At 37.8% G+C, this 24,336-nt stretch overlaps 1 protein-coding gene across 4 annotated transcripts in view; it reads right to left on the bottom strand.

Annotated features, from left to right (window-relative positions):
• The window catches only part of PHF3 (PHD finger protein 3), a 98,638-nt gene extending 75,688 nt beyond the window's left edge, over window positions 1-22,950 (bottom strand). Inside the window, exons 1-2 of one of the 4 annotated variants that reach the window (XM_061206897.1) lie at window positions 22,655-22,950; window positions 10,329-10,597 (exon numbers count right to left, since the gene is read on the bottom strand). In XM_061206897.1, coding sequence (XP_061062880.1) covers window positions 10,329-10,572 — 244 coding nt within the window. In that variant the 5' untranslated portion in view covers window positions 10,573-10,597; window positions 22,655-22,950. The remainder of the gene's footprint in view (window positions 1-10,328; window positions 10,598-22,654) is intronic. The other 3 variants (XM_061206894.1, XM_061206893.1, XM_061206895.1) reach the window with 3 other exon arrangements.
• Between the last annotated feature and the right edge of the window lie 1,386 nt (window positions 22,951-24,336).

The raw sequence follows: 24,336 nt of genomic DNA, 5'->3' as shown, positions 1-24,336 counted from the left end.
GGCTTCCCTGGTGGCGCAGTGGTTGAGGGTCTGCCTGCTAGTGCGGGGGACACGGGTTCGAGCCCTGGTCTGGGAGGATCCCACGTGCCGCGGGGCGGCTGGGCCCGTGGGCCACAGCTGCTGAGCCTGCGCGTCTGGAGCCTGTGCCCCGCAACGGGAGGGGCCGCGATAGTGGGAGGCCCGCGCACCGCAATGAAGAGTGGACCCCGCACGGCGATGAGGAGTGGCCCCCGCTTGCCACAACTAGAGAAAGCCCTCGCACGAAACGAGGACCCAACACAGCTAGAAATGAATAAATAAATAAATAAATAGAGTAGCTATTAATTAAAAAAAAAAAAAAATTAGAGAACGAAGGTATTTTAGGGAAGAAGAGACCACAGAGGGCAGTACCAACAACAGTAGCTCCACTTTAGAAATCTTTTCAGAACATTCTCAACTAAAGCAAACATAATAAATATGGAAGAGAGAAAAGTACAAGGAGAAGAAGTAGAAAGTACACGCCTAAAGAGTTCTAAAAGAATCTAGGCAATGATTATGGTGAAAATGGCCACAAGGGATTCTGCAGTCCTTCCATGACTGGAAGAAAACTCCAAGAATAATCAGCTGGAACTAAAGGGGATAGAAATCCATGAATTTTACTCAACAAGTTGCCACTTCAACCACGGCTATAAAACAAAAGTCACCTATGCCAGAATGATCTTCATTTACGTCTGAAATTAGGCTTCTCCTAACTATTCATCCATTACAAAGGGTCCCAAAATCATTTCTGAGAAAAATCTTGGCTCTACCCAGGGAGGACAGAGCAGCCTCCTATTCACACAGATGCCCCCATCAGTGCCTTTAAATTTTCATATCGCATCACAGCCCTGTTTGTTTATAAAGCTTGTCTATGCACTTAGCTGGCAAAAAAAAAAAAGGTGGAGGGGGAGGGGGATAATTGCATTCCCAACAGTTCTCAGACAGAACATTATATTTCTCAATATATATTTAGAAATCTGGTGTTAAAAAATGGTATCCAAGGCGAGCGGTTTGAAAAATAACCTAAAATCTAACAGGGGACTGGGTCAGACCATTCATTGTATTAGTCCCTGTAATACTGCTTATACTGGGATACATAATGAGGGACAGCATAAGAAAAAGCCCTATGTTCATTGAAAGTATGTTGTTAAGGATTATCTTTTATTATATCACATCACAATAAAATTGTGGATAAAATGTCTTCCTAGTTTTAGTATCAGCATTAGTCTTCCTTTTCCTGGGCACCGGATTTGTTTTTACCCGTTTTCCTCTTCCACAACTGCTAGAAATCTGAGAGCCAAAGTTATACCCCACCTGCAGACAGCACTTTATTTACTATCTTAACCTCTGGTCCTACTACCCTACTTCTTTCTGTTCCTTGTATTCTTTTCCTTTAACTTTTTTTTTTTCAGTTAAAAAATTTCCTGAATACCTACTATCTCCTTTGTTCTTTTAAAAGAACTTAAAAAAAAGAAAACTTACCCTAATTTTTCTAGAGCCTTGATCTTAAGAGCACTCATGTATGTGAAGGCAAAACTTAAACTTCCTATTTCCTCCCATTTTAAACAACAAGCAACCAAAAATAATCATTTGGGGAAAGGTTGCAACACTATGGGAAACATCAAAATAAACAAATAGGAAAATGAATTCAGACTATAAACTCTTACATGTATTTATGACACAAAACACTACTTTAAAATGGTATGAATAAAGAGAACAGAAGACTTCTTAGAAATAGTGACTGTCAAAATTAAATATTCAAAGAGATGGAAAATATGGCAGTGAATCTCTAAAAAAACATAAAGCAAAATGATGGTAAAGACGCAAGAAAGAGACATGAAACATGGGCAATTAATCCAGAAGGGTCAACATCTCCTAGGAGTTTGCAGAGAAAACACAGAAAATTTCCCAGAACTGATCACTCTCCAAATTGAAAAGGCCCACCAAGTGCCAGCAAAAATAAGTCAAAGACTAAACACCAAAAGATAAGAAGATCCTAAAGTGGGGGTGCAGAAAAGGCCACCTGACAAAGCAACAAGCCTTATACAAACCCAGGCAACCAACCCATCAGCAATATCAGACACAGAATTTTAAGAAAAGGTGATAATCAATTCTGTTTTCTCTATAAAGACAAATTATTAGTCAAGTGTAATAATATTAGAAAGGTACTAAGGATGTCATTAAGAGGGCATAGATAAAGAGAGGAGATGAAATCCAGGAAGACAACAGCTCCACTCAAGGAGGGCAGCGACACTAGGGACAACAGACGTACGACAGGCCTGGAGAACGGCAAACCCAGATAGGGACAGGACAGCGACAGAGGGCGCTGGGAGGCAGGAAGACTGAATAACTCCAGAAGCATGCCCAAGACCGTGGATAAAGAGGCCTGCTATACAACAGCACAGAAATTCAACCTAAAAAATAGTAATACAGAGTGAACTGTAAGTAACAGGTGAAAGGAAGAAACGGAAAGATATTAGGGGCATAGTGATGAAGACATGATTAATTTTATTCCACATTTTTAATTTAAAAGACAGAAAATTAAATGCTCAGTCAATGCAAAGTAAAATTAAAGTATGTTCTGCTTTATACTATATCAAGCTAAGGAAAGCAAAAGTCAACTGAATCAAATAGAGGTAAAACAGAGAAAGGCCACAAAACCATAAACTGGAAAACTCTAGCCTTGGTCCAAAAATTCCCTCTTTCTGTATTTTCTGAATTTAGAAAGTGATATTTTACTGTTGGTATTAAAGGACTTATTTTATCTCTGAGTTCAATTCTGTTATTTTGGTAGTAAGGATCACTTGTAGCAGTGATTAATGAAAACTACCTGTTTGAGAAGAATTGACAATCTATTTAAAATGTCTAAATTGAACATAGAAAGAGCAGAAGAAATAAGATGGAAAGAAACAGTGAATTAAGAGCAATGAAAGTTGCTTACATAAATGTAGTTATTACTATGCTTTTAAAGTTGTATTTCAAATAATTTAAAGAAGCAATGAAATACATTAAGCCTACAAATGAGATTTAGGATTAAAGCAAACAATCTAATTTCTAATAAAGAAAAAAGACACTTTATGTTAGAACACACAATGACAGAGGACTCTAGGAGGACACTGACCATAAAAAGTCACCTAATAGAAACTATATGAGACATGAATCCCCAAAGAAATACAATACCTTGGTCAAAGTGGTCATACCCAGCAAAAGTGTAAATCCCATGTCCCCTGGGAACCTATTACTCTATTTGAGGGAACCCCAAGTTCTTCCTTTTAGCCAATCACTCTGTCTCCCTCTAACTGCAACCTACTGGATCTAGCTCCTTCCCACTTTCCATAAAAAAGTCAAATCTCTTACCAATGTGACAAACTTTCAAGGAGCTATGGCTGCTGTCATGTCCTACTCTTTCCACTTTCCAGCATTTTCTCTTCTCCACTAATTCTACAAGGTGTTTTTGCCTCTCTTTCCTGGTTGCTCTCTTCTATACACATCCACTTTCACCAAAACCCCTCTAACTATAACTCAAAATATATAACATTAATGATCAATCTTGTAGAAATAAAGTTCTATTCTTAAAGACTATGAATGTTTTTACAAGGCTGATCAGTTACTCGCCACTAACATTCAGCTGAAGAGCATACGCTTTATCTTAACCAATATATGTTCATCTCATTTGCATGACTACTTCACATGTACTAAATTTGTATCTTCTTGTTCAAATGCAACTCTCAAAAATAAGATCAATGGCAAAAAGATGTTCATTAGGCACATAAGTTTAAAAAAAATCAATAAACACTACTACTCAGAATAATAAAAACAGTGGAAAAAAGACCCCAGTGCAAATACATAATGAATGTATATGTGTAGTTGGATCCACAGGTGTAATAAATTTGCACAAAGAGTTTGCTGCCCCCACAAATAAAGTACAAATAAGGAAAACGATAATTAATAACTGACAACTGAATTTTATTGGACCAGGGGTCCACCGTGTTTAGTTCAATGTACTGATTTGAAATGTTGTCCAAGAGAAGCACGAAGCCATGAAAACTTATAAATACCTTTTAAACAAATCTCAATGATGCAAAAAGGACAACAATCATCTTTTCAGAACAAGTACCATAATTTTTAAAGTATTACACAGATGAATTCTGCCTCTAATGATGAAGAAAGCCCCAAACTACAGAGCTATGATTAAAAGTTAAAAATCTGTGTGCTAAAAAAAGGACCAAATCACACTACTGCTAAGAAACTTGTAAAACCAGTCTTAACATGTATTAACAATACTTTGCTCAGAAGAAAGGCAGCACAAGCTAAAATTCTTATTAAACAATGCTACTTGATGTTATATATTATCAATGGCCTTCTTGATAGGAAACAACTATCACATATGCATGCTAGCAGAAATTTACAATTGAAGAAACTAAACAATATGAATTTCTATACAACTGAAAAAACACTTAAGTACACAATATGAATCAACTCTTAACAAATATGTAAGATACTGAATTCAATGACTGTTTGATGTTTTTAATCTCCAAAAATCATGCTACAGGAGGGATTTTTTTTTTTTTCAATTTAGTGAATGATGGTTTTGTAAGCCATGATATAGCCTGGAAAGGACATCTTGGTTTCACTGAAGGATGCAGTAGCTACAAGCGCTACGTGAATGACAGGCTGCTCTGAATATCCATGTTATGTACAGTTCGCCCATCTTCCTGGTCTTTAAGAAATAAATCAAATTACAGCCACTGAACGTTTCTATTCAATATATCATGTAAAGAAATGGTTCATAAATACAAGATTTGTTTCACACTTATGAATCATAGCTGTCTACATAAAAGGTGCATACATTTGTTTGTAAAGTAAGATAAAATTAACATTTCTTTATGACACTGATAATGCCAGTTTTTCAAACACCATTTCAATGATTTTTAATACATTCCTCACATAGTATATAACCAACATAGTATCTTGAACCTATTACTTGGGAAAATATTAGTTTTATTTTAAGGATAACAGGAATTTTTAAGAATACAAATAATTGGTTTGACCATCAAGATCAAATACTTCCCAAATACTTAATGAATTTCCTCACTTACTGGAATTTTTTTTTTAAATGTATTACTGGGTAACATGTATGATAAAAACTCTCCAGAAAGTGGGCATAGAGAAAACATACCTTAACATACTAAAGACCATATGTGATAAACCCACAGCCTCATTCTCAGTGGTGAAAAACTGAAAGCATTTCCTCTAAGATCAGGAACAAGACAAGGGTGCCCACTCTCACCACTATTATTCAACATAGGTTTGGAAGCTTTAGCCACGGCAATCAGAAAAGAAAAATAACAGGATTCCAAATCGGAAAAGAAGTAGAACTGTCACTGTTTGCAGATGACATGATACTATACATAGAAAATCCTAAAGATGCCACCAGAAAACTGCTAGAGCTAATCAATGAATTTGGTAAAGTAGCAGAATACTAAATTAATGCACAGAAATCTCTTGTATTCCTATACACTAATGATGAAAAATCTAAAAGAGAAATTAAGGAAACACTCCCATTTACTATTGCAACAAAAAGAATAAAATACCTAGGAATAAACCTACCTAAGGAGACAAAAGACCTGTATGCAGAAAACTATACGGCACTGATGAAAGAAATTAAAGATGATACAAACAGATGGAGAGATATACCATGTTCTTGGATTGGAAGATGCAACATTGTGAAAAAGACTATACTACCCAAAGCAATCTACAGATTCAATGCAATCCCTATCAAATTAACAATGGCATTTTTCACAGAACTAGAGAAAACAATTTTACAATTTGTATGGAAAAACAAAACACCCTGAATAGCTAAAGAAATCTTGAGAAAGAAAAACAGTGCTGGAGGAATCAGGCTCCCTGACTTCAGACTATACTACAGTAATCAAGACAGTATGGTAGTGGCACAAAAAGAGAAATATAGATCAATGGAACAGGACAGAAAGCCCAGAGATAAGCCCACGCACATATGGTCACCTTATCCTTGATAAAAGAGGCAAGAATACACAGTGGAGAAAAGACAGCCTCTTCAATAAGTGGTGCTAGGAAAACTGGACAGCTATATGTAAAAGAGTGAAATTAGAACACTTCCTAACACCATACACAAAAATAAACTCAAAATGGATTAAAGACCTAAATGTAAGGCCAGACACTATAAAACTCATAAAGGAAAACATAGGCAAAACACTCTATGACATAAATCACAGCAAGATCCTTTATGACCCACCTCCTAGAGTAATGGAAATAAAATCAAAAATAAATATATGGGACCTAATGAAACTTAAAAGTTTTTGCACAGCAAATGAAACCATAAACAAGACAAAAAGACAACCCTCAGAATGGGAGAAAATATTGGCAAATGAAGCAACAGACAAAGGATTAATCTCCAAAATACACATCTTACGCAGCTCAATATCAAAAAAACAAACAACTCAATCCAAAAATGGGCAGAAGACCTAAATAGACATTTCTCCAAAGAAGATATACAGACTGCCAACAAATACATGAAAAGATGCTCAACATCACTAATTATTAGAGAAATGCAAATCAAAACCACAATGAGGTATCACCTCACACCAGTCAGAATGGCCATCATCAAAAAATCTAGAAACAATAAATGCTGGAGAGGGTGTGGAGAAAAGGGAACCCTCCTGCACTGTTGGTGCGAATGTAAATTGATACAGCCACTACGGAGAACAGTACAGAGATTCCTTAAAAAACTAAAAATAGTACTACCACACGACCCAGCAATCCCACTACTGGGCATATACCCTGACAAAATCATAATTCAAAAAGAGACATGTACCACAGTGTTCACTGCAGCACTATTTGCAATAGCCAGGACACAGAAGCGACCTAAGTGTCCATCGACAGATGAATGGATAAAGAAGATGTGGCACATATATACAATGGAATATTATTCAGCTGTAAAAAGGAACAAAACTGAGTTATTTATAATGAGGTGGATGGACCCAGAGTCTGTCATACAGAGTGAAATAAGTCAGAAAGAGAAAAACAAATACCATATGCTAACACACATATATGGAATCTAAAAAAAAACAGTACTGACGGACCTAGTGGCAGGGCAGGAATAAAGACGCAGACGTAGAGAACGGACTTGAGGACACGGCAGGGGAAGGGGAAGCTGGGTCGAAGTGAGAGAGTAGCGTTGACATATATACACTACCAAATGTAAAATGGATGGCTAGTGGGAAGCTGTTGCATAGCACACGGAGATCAGCTCTATGCTTCATGACGACCTAGAGGGGTGGGATACGGAGGGTGGGAGGGAGGCTCAAGAGGGAGGGGATATTGGGATATATGTATACATATAGCTGATTCACTTTGTTGTTCAGCAGAAACACACACAACATTGTAAAGCAATTATACTCCAATAAAGGTGTTGTAAAAAATAAATAACAAATTAAAAAAATAAAATGTATTACTGGGTAAATCTAAAAACCATATGCAAACACTACATTTACATAAAGAAATACTTTATGGAGTCAAAAGCATTCAAAAAGAGGATCAGAAATCTACTTATTGTCTCTCAAAATGAAACAATAAGCATCCTAACTTTTGTGCACCTGCAGAGCACTAAAAGTGATCTACCATTTTCTTTCCTATTTTTATAATTGTTAAGGCTTCTCTATGATTTCTGGAGACAGCTGAAATATAATGCAAGACATTCAACAACTGGTCTTTAACAATTACAGCAAACCAACCTACATCAGAATAGTAGAGAACAAGACAGCAGTTATTGTTTGCTACCTTTTGCACTGTTAAGACCAAGGTTACAAAATAACCATAATCTATAGCTTTCAATGGCCTGAGAAATACTGATAGAGCCATTTCCCTGCTATGCTTCAGTCAAGACAAGTAGTAAAAACGTATAGAGCCAGGTACAAACATCTGGATAAGAACTATGTCATTTTTATTTTATAGCAAAAAGTTGAAGCCGTTTGTGAATAGCTGAAACTTACAAAAGTTGTCCATGTATGGTTTTCACTAAATAGTTTACAACAGAATTTCTATTTCAAAACAAATTTTTTTTAAATTTTAATGTTTTCCAGTTTGCTATCACTAGAAAATATATTGGCCTTTTACCAAACCAAATATCCCAAAGGGCAAAAGGAACTTTGAAACAATCAAAATAAATCCCCTGCCTGATGGCACAATGAAATCTAAGCAATCCTATAAAGAGCTTTACAATTTTAAGTTTCCCCCACATATTCCCTTACATATCTTAAAAGCATACAGATATATATCATATATATTAACACAAATAGTTGTTTTAAAACCAAAATAAATAATTGTAGCAAACAAATTTAAAATAGGAAAATTGAGAAAATATTTCTACTTATAGATTCTTAAATAAGGAAGTTAGTTTACAATGAAATCATAAACAAGTATTAATCAGACCTCAAAAAAATTTAAGTACTTCATTAAAGATGTTCTAAGTCTTCTATTAGCAAAAGAAATGTTCAACCAAAGAGACTTTTCATATGAAAAAAAAAACTTTTCACATCGACAGAAATAAAAAAAAAAAAAGACTGCAAGTAAGAATACCAGTATTTCTAAGGGGCTGTAATTTTATAAGAAAGTCTAAAAGGATGATACATTTGCCAGTTCCAGGCCCAATATAACATCCCTGAAAAGGTTACTATATTTCTAGTAATAAGCACATATGTATTCAATAAACGTTCTTCCTGAATTTAGACTAAACTGTGCACATAAACTTTAAACTTTGTGCATATAACCAGTGTCAAAAGTGCTTCACAATAATTAGATATATTGTACTGACACAGGAACAGTGCATACATAAAACAAAATTTTAAAAGCTTTAAAACATTTAAGAATACAACAACAAAAACAATGTAAACCTATGCGATAACACAACACAATGTATATAACTCAGAGATATACCATTATTAGCAAACAATTCAAAAGACTTCAGTATTAAGGAGTTGTTAAAATGAAAAAACTCCTAGAAGCCAAAGTGTTGAGTCTTCAGGCAGAGAAATCTGACAAATCTGATGAATAGCAGGCCACCTAATCCAGACTTTAAGTACTATTATATCAAAATATTATGTAGAAAATATTAAAAGGAAATGAAAAATACTGAAAAACTGTAGTGCAGAAGTCTAGAGTTATTGAAAAACTGAACACCACCACATAAACCTGAACTACTCCAGGGAATGGAGAGGGGAAAAAAGCCTAACTTCTCCATGTGAAACTGATTTTCCTTTGTCTAATTTTAGCTTACAGAATAGCTAATTGCTCCAAAGTTTGTTGCAATATTTTCTTTGCTTTATAAAGGAAAACCTACATATTTTTTCCACATATTAATGTATCTCTGAAGTAATCTCTTATTAAGAATTTGATTAGCCCTACAGAAAGTTATTATCCTCTGAAAGTTACTATCTTTCAGTTACTTCAACTATAGATCCTAAAGCAGTGCTGTCCAATGGAAATATAATGCAAGCCACATAAGTAATTTTAAATGTTCAAGGAGCCACTTTTAAAAAAAAAGGTAAAAACAGGTGAAATTAATTTTAATACAGTATTTTATTTAACCAAAGATATCACCTCAATGTGTAATCTACATTTTTAAATCTTGATGAAATATTTTACAATCTTTTTTTCACACTGAAATCAAATGTGCATTTTAGAGCACATCTCCAATTAGGACCAGACTCATTTCATCTCCAATTAGGCCAACAGTTATTAAGTGGCTAGTGGCTGCTATGCTGGACAGCAAAGGTCTACAGTTCTTTCTCTGGTTTTGAGATACAACTACAAAATACTAAAAGATCTGAAATGGGAGCACACAATGTATTAAATTTGAAGGGCAGAGAGGGGCACTGAAAAAGGTCAATTCAGCCATTCCCCTTGACTCCAATAGGCCTGGGATGACATCATGTCCCCATTGGCGAGGCAATCCCTATTTGCTAGAGAGAGTCCCAATCATGACCTGTTGTCATGATGTAATTATTAACAGCACCCCCTATGATTCTCAAAAAAGCATCCCATTCTGGACGACAAATTATATGGTAACCCTATCTATATCCATAATATCCTTGAAGATAATTCCACATTCCTTGAAAGAAAATTTAAATTTTAAATTCTAACTGTGATGCCTAGAAAAGGAGCTCCAAATTCAAAGAAAAGAACCCTAAATGCACTACCCTCATCTAAAAAAAAAAAAAAAAATCTTTACTTTAAATTGCAGACTAAAAAAAAAAAAAAAAAGTAAGAATTACCTGTTGAACAAGGCATCTGGAAATTGGGATCATTGCTATCCAAAACAGGCAAACAGAACTGGTTACTTGCAGATCCTAGCATAGGATCCTTATCGCTGAGCATGTTCTTCAGCGAGTCCTCTAAGACATTTTGACTTGTACTAAAATCCTCACAGACTTCATTCTCCAGGTTGGATCCTAGAAATAGGGCATCATCTAAGTGTTCAGTAGGAATTAAATGATTAAATGTATCAACTATATCCATGAAGACTTCTGTGTGTCTTTCAGCCCTATAGAAAGACAAAAAAAATACCATAAGAAATAAAGCTATCAATTGATAATCACCTAAAACCAAATTATTTTAATAGTTTTGAGTCTAGAACACACTTTGGTATTTCTGAATGGTTTAAAAAAAAAATCCTCACTGCTTTTAGAATATACATTTGGACATGTAGAATGAATCTTTGCTACACAATGTTTCTTCATCATGCATGTAAAATTTCATTTTACCAGAGATCCTATTAAATGTTTACTTAATTTACTTTTTTAGGGAAAAAAAAAAACTATGTACATATAGTCCATTCATTTCACACATTTGAAAGAATTACATGGCTTAAACCATAAAAACCACATATTTTTAACCATAATCTTTTCATAAATTAAGACTCAGACACTGCTTATTAGTAAAAATCCATATAAAAGAGCTAAAACCAAATCATTTAAATTATTGTCTCATACCTATTAAAACTGTAAAATAGCCTTGTCTTATTTACAATGCATTTAAATTATTTAAAGAAAAACAAAAAGTTTTTTTTTTTTTGTAGGGGTAAGGAGAAAAAACGGAAAGAATCTATTAACTAAACCCAACAAATCAAAACTCAAAAAACTACATACACGCAGGCACAGACATGCACATACACACATTTTGGGGGAGAACCCCTTTTAAGATAAAATGAGATAAACGACAAAGCAATATACCAGAGACTTAAATTTATTTTAGTGAGTTACGTGCGGTCTATAAAGATATGGAGCTGATCTCCTATTTGAACTATACCTACACTCCAGGCATAGCTCAGCAAAGGTCACTCACTTCATGCTCTGGAGGAGCCTCGATTATCAAAAGTTGGTTTCAGAGAATACTGAACCAATGTATTTTGGGTGGTGGGCAAGAGTCAACTAAATAAAACCTAGTAATATTCAGTTAGCTAGAAAATTCCACTAATTAACCCAGAACTTCTTGGATTCCAAAATTCTTAGCTCCAAATCTACCAAAATTTCCTCAAACTGTCCTTGAATTCTTTCGCCTTTAAAAATTAAGAGAATAAGAAGTTCAAAAATATTATATAATTTACCAGGTATATATTATATGCTACTAAACATTTTACCTACATTTTCAATTCATGTATGCCCAGTGATAATAAATACACTCTATTACTATCCTTGTTTTGTATACAAAATGCATTTAAATAGTTTAAACGTCTTCCCCAAAGTCACAAAACAGAGCCAAAGATTCAAACCCAGGTTTCAAGGCTACACAGCCCAAGGTGGTAACTCTACCCCTTTCACACTGAGCTACAAAGCTAGAAATTGACTAGATTTGACTCATTAAAGGTTCTTCTTTAAAAACATTTTCCAACAAATCAGTAGTTGCCTGGGGCCTTGGATAAGAGAGGGACTAACTGCAAAGGAACAGGAATATATTTTGGAAGATGATGAAAATGTCCCAAATCTGGATTGTGGTAGCGGTTTTATGAGTGTATATATCCACCAAAATTCACCAATCTGTTCATTTTAAATGGATGCAGTTCACTGTAACTCAATTTAAAATTTAAACAAAAGGAAAGAAAATTTCCTCATTCTCACAAAAGTTAATCCTCTGCTAAATATAGGATTTCAGTATCTCTTCTCAAACTTTGCAACTTATTTATATTGAAATATTAATAAAGCACTGAAATAAAATGTTAACTGCTTGATTGACTGGCTGATTATCTTACATGCATTCTTTATAACATTTAGAGAAAACTAAGCTACAATGGTGATGAAAAGTCAGGAAAAGTTTTAATTCCCTGAAACTATCTGATCTCAGTACCTAAGAAAGACTCAATTATCATATATCACCAATACTTCCACTAATACATTTTTATGTTCCAAAGAAATTTTAATAATAAATTTCTGGTAATTAAAAATAATTTACAAAAACATTACTAAATGTCTACAAAATTAATTAGCTAGAACTATCACAAATTTGTTTATCTGAATATGCTGGAATCCAAGTTTACCACAAGCCGAAAAAACCTCCTCTTCAGAGTTGCATCCCAGATGAAACAAAGAAAAAAAGGCAATTCCAGCTCTAGAAACAAATGGTTGACTTTCCTTATAAAAACAATATGCTGAATCTACTAACAACACACTCATTCCCATAGCAACACAAGTCTGGGAAATTCTACATACTTCACCTGAGGTCAGTCTTTCTGTTGCACCAACTTCTGGCTGTGTACATTTAAGTGGTGGGGACATTCACAACATTCAGAAGGTACAGTTACACGGCTCGAAATCACCTAGCTATACCGAAAACCAGCCCATTCTAAAGGGTGATCTAAATGAGCAATACATTGTTTTTTCAATGATACTATCAGTGAATCATCCCAAACTCTTTTACTAAAACGTGCCTTCAGAGCCTGTGGCATATTTTTTAATCTCAACAGCAGACAATATTTAGTCTTTAAAGATCAATTTTTTTAAAAAATAGTAAAGCATACTGTAAATAAGATGGGTGAACCTAATTTTCCAGTATGGGGTGTTTTTTTCCGGCCAAAACTAGTATGACTTATATAAAGTGTGTTGCCCTGGATTAAATAAACAGATTAGCATAAAAGCGTCAAATGTCGATAAATACCTTTAATTTATTCAAAAAGTGTTCATTAACCAGCTACCATTGTGCAAGACACCTTTAACATGCCAATGCCACTGGGGATCTTACAGGACAAAATATGGTATAAAGCACCCCAAACTTATGGGTCCAAAGTAAACAATTTTTACAGAAGTGTTTTGTGAAATTGTTATAAATTGGTAAGACTGAATTTTCTTAAGTCGTTACAACAGGCTCTGGAGCCAATTCCAAAGGAAGAATGCCCAAAATCACAGTATACAGCCATATCGCAAGATTATCTTAAAAGTGACAATGAATGGAGATATAAAACAGTCATTTATTTTAAAAAATCAGTTTTAGATATCAAGTGTTCAATATATCAAAAATAAAATTAAAACTCTCCATGCTAAATTGTAAAACAAATGTTAGCCAATTGTAGAACTATTAACCTTAACACGAACACACTAATCTACTAAACGCAATGTGGTATCCTGATTTGGGTCATGGAACAGAAAAAGGACAGTAGTGGAAAAACAAAACTGGTGAAATCAGAATAAAGTCTGGAGGTTAGTTAATAATAATGTTAACCTCTAGTTCTGATAAAGACATTAGCATTATGTCAAATGTAACAATCAAGAAAACTAGATAAAGGGTATATGGGAATTCTACACTATGTTTGCAACTTTTCTATATATCTAAAACTACTCCAAAATAAGGTCTTTTAAAAAAAAAAATGAACACTAACCTAAAATACAATGTCCTGAAATACCTAGCCATGTAGATGAAGATAATCAATCTAATTAAGGAGAAATTTAAAAGATGATTCAGTGTCTGTTAATTAAACAAATTGCTTGATTTAAACAAATTTCTGGCGGTCCAGTGGTTAAGACTCTGCGCTTTCACTGCTGAGGGCCCGGGTTCAATCTCTGGTTGGGGAACTAAGATCCCACAGGCCGCGCAAAACAGCCAAAAAATAAGTAAATAAATAGACAAATTCCTGTTTCTTACACTGAAATTTTACTTAAATGCTTCCTTACATTTGGCATTACAAATTTAATAATTAGAACATAACAAACCTATCTAGGATGTATTTTGAGAGGCTAATGATATGCATGTATGCAACTGAATTGATACTATTAACTTGGGAATACATAATGCTAAAATCAGAAATCACTTATAGGTTCACAGTCACACCTCAAGTTTGCAGACAATAGGATGTATCCAGCTAAGTCAGAGAATTGGATAATTTGCTTAATTCAAAATTACTCATTTATTCATGTATTTATCAAGTATCTACTATAAAGTACTATCAAAAAAAAAAAAAGTACTATCATAAGTATACCAGTGAAACAAACCCCAGTCTCAAATTCAAGGAACTCATAATCCAAAATCAAGTATGGACATATAAACAAATACGACAACATATAAACATCACAACAAAATATGAACGTGTCATACTGAAGGGCTCAGTACCGCAGAGGAAGGTAAAATCCATGAGGCCAAGAAAGGCTAAGTAAGTGACATGTGAGCTTGGTCCTAAAGGTCCAGAGGCTGCTCCAGGCAAAAGAATAGCAGGTGCTAATTATGAATGCCAGAGTTTGGTCCTAATGGGCCATTTAGAAAGACTCAGAATACAACTAAAAATAAGTATCAGTACTAACACCCTGAATAAAATTTAATCTGAGTCCAGAGATATTTCCCACTTGTGTCATCTGTCACTCAGAGAATTATACTGCAGCCAAATTTCATTTACACTGATAAAACCAGTGTATATTGTTTTCTAAGTGTTTCGTGTACGAATAGAATGCGAAAAGATTTAGAAAACGCCAACAGGGGAAAAAAATTACACTTCTACCAAAATCCCCTGTAAATTAAGAGCAAACTAATATTGACTACCTCAACTTCTCAGAAACATCCTCAAAGTAAAACTATGCATTTTATCTTATCTTCCTTAAAAAATTGCACAGAATAAGCCTACTAATAAATCACTAAAGCTATCAAAGGCACGCGCGCGTGCGTGTGTATGAGGATGTTGGTGGAAGGACAAATATATATCAGGAGATTATAAAATCTATGAAGAATAATTAAACACTGTAATAGTGATGGGAGAAGGAGAGCATTCTACGTAAGACAGTAAATGAAGGCCTTGCTAATAAGGGCAACATGTGAGCCAAAACCTGAAATGAGGGAGTGATCCACGCATAAATGGGGAACAGCAATTCAGGCAAAGACCTAAATGCAAAGGCACTGAGAATGGAACTGCTTGTTGCCTTCTGACCCCTACACCATCGATTAAATTAAGTTGTCAATTCATCAGGCATGCTCACTATTAGCAAATTTCTAACAGGCAGTAGTAGGAGCAGTAAGAAAAAAAAAAAGGTACCACTACTAAAACAATGATAATATATAAAACTTAATGTGCTCCAACTTCAGACCAGGCAACGGTTGACATGCTTTACATCAGTTCTCCATCAGAGCATCAGAGGTGATTAAGCCTCTCCAGAGGACTTCTGGCTTAATTCGAAAATGGCGACATTTTTGGTCATCAAAACTGGAGGGCATGCTACTGGCATCTAGTAAATATACTACAATGCACTAGAAAAGCCCCACCACAAAGAATTAGCCAGCCAAAAAACAGTGCTGAGGTTAAGAAACTCTGCTCGACATTTATTAATTTACTCCTCACAACAATGCTATATTATAATCTTGATTATACAAAAATAAATAAAACTGGGATCAGAGAGGTTAAATTACTTGCTATAGTAAGTGGTGGAGTTGAAATCTGAACGCAAAAATTTTCATTCAAAAGTCAATGCACTTACCACTGCCTTGCATTATCTCTTCACACAGTTAAATTCACTATTTATTATGTGCCAGGCACCGTGCTAACTTAAATGTATAATGTCATTAAACTTCACAGCCACACAATTAAGCAGCTATTATTATTATTCTCAATTTATGAGAGAAACTAAAGCTTAGCAAAGTTACACCCAATATTACAGAATAAATAAGTGACAGAGCTAGAACTCAAATCCGCTGACACAAAGGTCAGTTCTTCACCACCATGATATAACAATGTTAAAGATGAATAAGTTATCCTTCCAAGACAAAGTCAAGGAAAATCACTAAATGGTTAAGACGTGTGGTATAACACAATTCTAAAAAGTACAATTCTAGCAGCAATGCAACCTCACCACCTGCTCTACACACCCATTTCAAATTCTGGTCCAGTTTCATTGGTTAGAATCTACTGGCAAGACTACATAAGAAAAAAAAAAGGATCATAACTTTGTTTCTGAATTTATCAGGTAAAGAATATATAAGAATCCAAGATGACTGCCATACTAAGACCAAAGCAGACCTAAGAACCTAGAAAAAGAACTATCGAGTGCAAGTTGAAACTGGCAAAAGCAGAATTACTTAGCCATTAGTAAGAAAATTACCTTCAAAGTTTACAACCATACCCTACTGTCATTATGAGAAGCTCTAGCAGTTTGGATTAACCACAGAAACAGTACAAGTCATCAAAACTATGGCCTAAGTAATAACAGACCAAGCTAACATGTACTAAGCATGTACTATGTGCCAGGCCCTGTGCTAACTATACTGTATGTGAATCTCATTAGTTTCTCACAACAGCCCTGTGAGGTAGATGCAATTATTACTTCTATTTTGCAGAGGAGCAAACTGAGGTCCAGACCATTGTGTAGGTCACATATCCAGGACAGATGTACCTCAAAGATACTGCAGTGTCGGTTCCAGACCACCACAATAAAGTGAATATTGCACGCAATAAAGCAAGTCACACCAATTTTTGGTTTCCCAGTGCATATAAAAGCTATGTTTACAATATACTGTATAGTCTATTAAGTATGCAATAGCATTATGTCTAAAAAAAAGGTACAAAACTTAATTAAAAATACTTCATTGCTAAAAAATGCTAACCATCATCTGAGCCTTCAACAAGCTGTAATCGTCTTGCTGGTGGAGGGTCCTGCCTCGATGCTGGTGGCGCTGACTGATCAGGGTGGTGGCCGCTCAAGGTTGGCGCAGCTGCGGCAATTTCTTGAAACCAGAAGACAATGAAGTCTGCTGCAATGACTGACTCTTCCTTCCACAATGTCTCTACAGCATGACACATTGTTTGATAGCATGCTACCCACTGCAGTACTTCTTTCAAAACTGGAGTCAGTCTTCTCAAACCCTGTAGCTGCTTTATCAATTAAGTTTATGCAATATCTAAATCCTTTGCTGTCATTTCAACAATCTTCACAGCATCTTCACCAGGAGTAGATTTCTTCTCAAGAAACCACTGTCTTTGCTCATCCATAAGAAGCAACTCCTCATCCAAATTTTATCATGAGATTGCAGCAATTCAGTCACATCTTCAGGTTCCACTCCTAATTCTGGTTCTCTTGCTACTGCCACAACTACAATTACTTCTGCCACTGAAGCTGTGAAGCCTTCAAAGTTATCCATAAGGACTGGAATCAACTTCTTCCAAACTCCTGTGTATCTTGGTATTTTGACCTCTTCCCATGAATCATGATGTTCTTAATGGCATCTAGAATGGTGAATCCTTTCCAGAAGGTTTTCAACTAACTCTGCCCAGCTCCCTCAGAAGAATCAGTATCTATGGCACCTACAGCCTTACAAAATGTATTTCGTAAAAAATAAGACTTGAAAGTTGAAGTGACTCCTTGCAGAATGGATGTTGTGTGAGCAGGCATGAAAACCATTCATCCCACTGTCCATCTCCATCAGAGCTCTTGGGTGACCAGGTGCATTGTCAGTGAGCAGTGATATTTTGAAAGGAATCTTTTTTTCTGAGAGTGGGTCAACAGTGGGCTTAAAATATTCAGTAACCCATGTTGTAAAGGGACGTGCTGTCACGCAGGCTTTGTTGTTCCATTTACAGAGCACAGGCAGAGTAGATTTAGCATAATTTTTAAGGGCCCTAGGATTTTCAGAATGGTGAATGAGCACAGGCTTCAACTTGAAGTCACCAGCTGCAATAGCCCCTAACCAGAGAGCCAGCCTGTCCTTTGAAACCAGGCACTGACTTCTCCTCTCTAGCTATGAACATCCTAGATGGCATCTTCTTCCAATAGAAGATTGTTTTGACTAAACTGAAAACCTGCTGTTTAGGGTAGCCACCCTCATGAATTATCTTAGCTAGATCTTCTGGATAACTTGCTGCAGCTTCTACATCAGCACTTGCTGCTTCACCTTGCACTTCTATGTTACGGAGATGACTTCTTTCCTTAGACGTCATGAACCAACCTCTGCTAGCTTCAGGCTTTCCTTCTGTATCGTCCCACCTCTCTCAGCCTTCACAAGATAGAAGAGAGTTAATAAGGCCTTGCTCTGGATTAGACTTTGGCTTAAGAGAATGTTGTGGCTGGTTTGATCTTCTTTCCAGACTACTAAAACTTTCTCTGTAACAGCAATAAGGCTGTTTCACTTTCTTCATTCATGTGTTCACTGGAATAGCACGGTTAATTTCCTTCAAGAACTTTTCACTTGCATCCACAACTTGGCTATCTGTTTGGCACAAGAGGCTGAGCTTTTGGCCTATCTCGGCTTTCAACATGCCTTCCTCACTAAGCTTAATCATTTCTAACTTTTGATTTAAAGTGAAAGACACGGACTCTTCCTTTCACTTGGACACTTACTGGCCATTGTAGAGTTATTAATTGGCCTAATTTCAATATTGTTGCATCTCAAGGAATAGGGAGGCGCAAGGAGAGGGACAGAGACAGGGAACAGCCAGTCGGTGGAGCAGTCAGAACACACACAACATTTACAATTAAGTTCACCATCTTATAGAGTTGTGGTTTGTGGTGCCCCAAAATAATGACAATAGTAACATCAACACCGATCACAAAACACCATAACAAATATAGTAATAATGCAAAAGTTTGAAATATTGTGAGAATTACCAAAATGTGACAGAGAAGACTCAAAGTGAGCAAATGCTGTTTAAAAAATGGGCGGCGGCAATAGATTTGCTCCATGCTTGATTGCCACAAACCTTCAATTTGTAAAAAACGCAGTATCTGCGAAGCACAATACAAGAGGTATGCCCGTATACCCAAACTGGAATCCAGGCAGTGAGATTCCTGAGCCTGCACTTTTAAACTACTATACTTTATGCAGTCTACATTCATAACACACAATCAAAATACTGGAAACAAAGTGACATGCCCACTTCCAAAATAAATTGGGAAATATGCACTTAGCCACTCCCTACATATAAAAAATAAAATGGCTGTCCTCAGTGTGTATAAAACAAACATCATTTTGGAAGTGATCGACCACAAACTTCAAAATTTATTTTCAAAAACTACAATTTTAGAATGGTTTCATGTGGCCATCTCACACAAATTATGAGTGAATTAAAACTTTAGCTTTTCTGTACAATCTACTATGCCATTCAAAATTTTCCTAATAAAGTTAGACTGTGCCAAAAGATAAAACTTCAGGATACTATTTTGAAGTTTTTGCTTAACTATTTCTCTCCATCCTCTCTCCATTATACAAACGATCATAAAAATTTTAATCCCGACCATTAAAAAATGATCTAAATTAAATACACGATGCATGACCATAATTGTCCAGTCTATACATTTGGCAATTCCTCACACAATGTGTTTTGTAACTCTTGAAATATCTTCCTCTTTTAACTCTAATACAGTGATTTAACATCTCATGTCTGAATCTGGTTTCTCAACCTAGATTATGTTCCTTGAGCATACAAACAGCACCTGGGTCTCAAATATTTTGAATCAAATCAATACTGTCAATACCATTTGCTGTGTAATCAAAGGGCAACATTAAAAGAGAAGTTTTTTTACTGTTCTTAAAAATGCAACAGCATCAGAAATGTGTAACAATTTGCCAAGTCTTTTGTAGTTGAAAAATAAGTTGTCTATGCTTCTGAAAAGATACTCCAGGATTCTCAGAGGGTGCTCAAAGAAGAAATGAAAGAAATAGAGCCCAAGATGTACTGTTGCAGAAAAGAAATCCAGCAACCACGTGTCCAAAAGAATTGATGAAATGTAGATGAACAAAAATATTTAGAAGTCAGCACTCCAAGAACCTTGCACTCCCTGACACTGTGTGGTGGTAATCCACAAACCTGAAATGCTAATCAATAAACCTCATTTCTTCATTAAATATAAAAAAGATCTTACCTCCAGATAAAAATTAAGTAAAAAAGATTTCATGAAAAATCTGTGTAAAGAAAAAAAATAATAAAAATAGCACATTTAAGAAAACAAAATGTATCAAAAAGGCAAGCACCAAGTTACCATGTCAAGGAAGATAACCATTATCTATATTTTAGTACCCAAAAACTAACTTTTATCAAAAACAGTTTTATTAACATGCTATTATATGTCAAAAATTATCAACCTTCCCTGATTTCAATACTCAATACAATTGAAATTTTAATATTATGGTTTTAAATGATTAATATAAAGACAAGTTCCTTTCCATTTTTCTATCCTTAAAGTTGCTTCGGACCAAAGCTATTTTTCACCTACATTTACACAAACCACTTCTCATAGATTTGACTTATCTGAACATGCAACAGATGAGTATATCACAGCATCAGCTAGACAGTTATCTGAGGTCTATCCCCACAGCACAGAATGCATAACTAATTCAGTGTGATCGATAAGGAAGTTCACTATCCTCCCAAAGGATGCAAAAGCAGTATAATAAATTATATTTTCAAGCTCTTCAGTAAATGGACCTACAAAACATGCACGGAACAGGGGAAAACTTGTCCCATCACTAACTCATGTGTTATCCTTCTCACGAATCTCCCATACAGCTGCCAAATAAAGCTTAAACTCTAAGGCTGTAGTTCTGCATACTTAACAAGTGGCTCACTTCAGTTGAGTGGATGTCTTTCTGCTGCTAAGGAACTGACTGAACTGTGTGTGGCTTCATCAGCGCAATGATAGCTATTAAAAGTACTTCCTTAAATTCTTACTATCATGGGGAAATGGAGTATATATTTTAAAATAGTGATGATGAAGATGCTGATGAAGAGAACATTCATTATCGTAATATATGGCCAGTAAAGAGAACTGGGGAGAAATAATAATAAATTAAGAAAGGTCTAAGTGGTAATGACGGTTAAGTAATCACTATCTGAAACAATAATCTTCACAACACAACACCTTTTATGCTCTGGAATGAAGAGACATATTCAAAAACAAGAATGCTGCAAAGATTTCCTGGTTCTTTGACTAGCGTCTCTACCAGAGAAACACATCTACCAACATTTTCACAATCCCAAACACTTCATTCAAGAATCAAAAAATGGTAGGTAATGAATGAGTCATGGAGACACAGTTTTGGAAGATCTCAAACCACCAGTTTAGAAAAGCGAAGACAAGTTAAAACCCAAAACAGTAACTAAGTAGAACAATGTACTATTTTAAGCACTCCCTAAGTAGTTGACTGTATCTCCACCCCCCATCCCAAAATAACGTGGTAAAGTTCGTATTTGCTAAGGCTCAGCTACCGATGTTTCATTTTAAATTAAGTATCTCTATATGTGATGAAGATCAGGACTAGGAAGACACTAAGTCGTCGTTGCCACTTACATTAATGACTATTCATGATCATGTTCTGCAAACGATTCCTGAGCGGCACCAATGATCACACACTCAAATTACTTCGAATCACGGTCTTCGAGAAACAGCATTAAAAACTCAAAGACGGGGGAAAAGTCATCGGACCCGGCAATACACAGCTGGGGAAAAGAAGGGGCACTGGACTGTGCGCGGTACCAACATTCCCTCCCTTTCTCCCTCCTCCCCGCCCCCCGGGTCAGGTGATCAGTTATTTAGCACCATGAACACCCACGTATCGACAAGTGGCTCATTAAATTACACGTATTATCGAAGGCCAGATTCCAGGCTTCTCATTTCAAACTATGCAAAAGGAGTCGACAGTTTGGGTCCCGGGCACAAAAGCGCGCGGTCGCAGGAGGGTGGATGGAGCGCCGACTCCTCGTCCCCACCAGCGGGCACCCGGCTCGGCTTCGCGGCCAAGGCCAGCGCCGGCTGCCGGGCCGGGGCCCAAAGCTCGATGCCGAAGGGCCGGGTCGGGGCCTGCGGGCTGGGCCTCCCCGGCAGCGCCCGCCGTGCCGCACGGCTTGCGCGCCCGCGCGGCGGCGCACTCACCCCGAGGCCCGGGCGCGGAGCCGGCGGGGAGGCCGCGGCCCCGACCCTCCGCCCGGCGGCCCCGCCACAGCGGCCCAAACGGTCCTGGGCGGCAGAGGCGGCGCGGGCGGGCCGAGGGCGGCGCGCAAAAAGCCGAGAGGCGCCTTCCCGCTGCTTCCCGCTGCGCGGGAGGAAGGCGCGGAGCGCGACCGCGGGAGGGCGGGAGGCCGCGGAGGCGCGGGGCTGGGGTTGGGGGAGGGGAGGGCCGCCCGTCGCCCGGCCGCGCTGCAACTCACCAGCTCCGCCGACGAGCGCTACCACTGGCAGCGAGAGGAAGATGGTGGCCGCGCCGCCGCGGAGGAGGGGGCCGGCTGCGCCGAGAGGGGGTACGCGCAGGACGCAGGCGTCGCTGCCACAGCCTCTGCTTCCTCACGGCCCGGGCGGCCACTGCGGACCACGCCGTCCCGTCTTCCGCGCCGCCCTCCTTATCCTCGTTGCAGCCGCCGCCGCCCAGGGCCCGAGGGTCGCTCGCCTCGTGGGGACCGTGCGGCGGCGCGAGACCCCGCAGCCATCGGCGTGCGGCGACGGCGCGGGGGCTGGCGCGGGTCGCGTCACGTGACCGCACTGTTTACCGTTCCGGGGCCGCGCCGCGCCTGCGCGCTGCGAGCCTCCCGGGCTTCCGAGGGCGCGGCACCGCCCGCGGGCCAGGGCTGAGGCTACACACAGTTGCTTTTTCTCGGTTGTAGTAACCGCTAAAGCTTCCTGCTTAATGTGATATTGATGGGCAGATCTGCTCCCCCTTAGGTGCTTTTTACGAATTGAGTGTGTGTTCCAGAATGGCGGGCGAGGGTGGCGCGGACTGAGCCCCTTGCCCAGGAATCCCTGCGGGCTTTGCACCGCAGTCCCGTCGTGAATTGCCTCGCCCTTGTTCCCCTGTTAGCAAGCCGGCCTGCGTTCAGGACTCAAGCTGCCTCCTCCAAGAAATGTTCCCGATCTAAGCAGTTCTCAAGTGTGGCCAGAGGATCTCCGGAGGGGGCCCCAAGCCCTTTCAGAGGGTCTCCAGTTCTTTTGCAATGGCATGTGTATAAGGCCCAGTTTTCTTCATCTCCCTCAACGGAAACAACATGTAGCAACCGATTTAAGGCAGAAGCAGAAGGGAGAATCCGGCCATCCTCCGTGAAGCCCGACAATGCAGATATTTGCAAAAATTTAAAACAATGCCACTCTTTCATTAAATTTTGTTGGTAAACGTATTTTTCATAATAAATATTTATGGTAACAATGAATTTCTTTTTTTTTTAATGTTCTTTATTGTTCTTAGGTTTAATTTCTAAGACGGTAAATATCAATACATATCACTAACCCATATAAACAAAAACTCTTGGAAGTCCCTCAGTAATTTTTAAGAGCGAAGAGGGGTTATGAGACCAAAAAGTTTGAAAACCACTGGTTTAGGTTATGTGCCTCCACAGCAGCTTGGGCGGACCCCTAATCTCAGCCCTTAACAAGCACTGTCGGGTAATTGTTGCTAGTCATCCCCCAGACCAAGATGAGCCCCTTAAGGACCAGGAAGAGCCCCTTAAGGACCAGGAATGTCTCCTAACTGCAGGGACCATGACAGTACCCACTAAAAAATGATAGCCAGCCAGCACCTGCTGTGCTCTTCTAAAACCTTTACTTGTTGATTTAAGCCTCAAGCCAGCAGCAGGCCACATTGTAGGATGCAGTGCCAAGTAGAATGATAGCTCACAGGCATGTGGTGAAGATCTGTTCTTTACTCTCTCCGGTCTTGTGGCATTTCAAGCACTCTCCAAACCAAATGCTCTTCCACAAAGAAGGTTTAGATTGTCCTAATTCTGGAATCCTAGAATTCAATCCCCTGTCTTGATTCATCAATCCCTCAGAACCTTGTTTTACAATCTCTCTTTTTTAAAGTGTTTTTCTGAGAAAGGAGAAAAGAAATGAATAGTCAAGGGTT

The sequence above is a fragment of the Eubalaena glacialis genome, chromosome 12 (genome assembly GCF_028564815.1).
Source record: "Eubalaena glacialis isolate mEubGla1 chromosome 12, mEubGla1.1.hap2.+ XY, whole genome shotgun sequence".
Classification (NCBI taxonomy): Eukaryota; Metazoa; Chordata; class Mammalia; order Artiodactyla; family Balaenidae; genus Eubalaena; species Eubalaena glacialis.
This window is presented reverse-complemented; position numbering and strand designations above follow the sequence as displayed.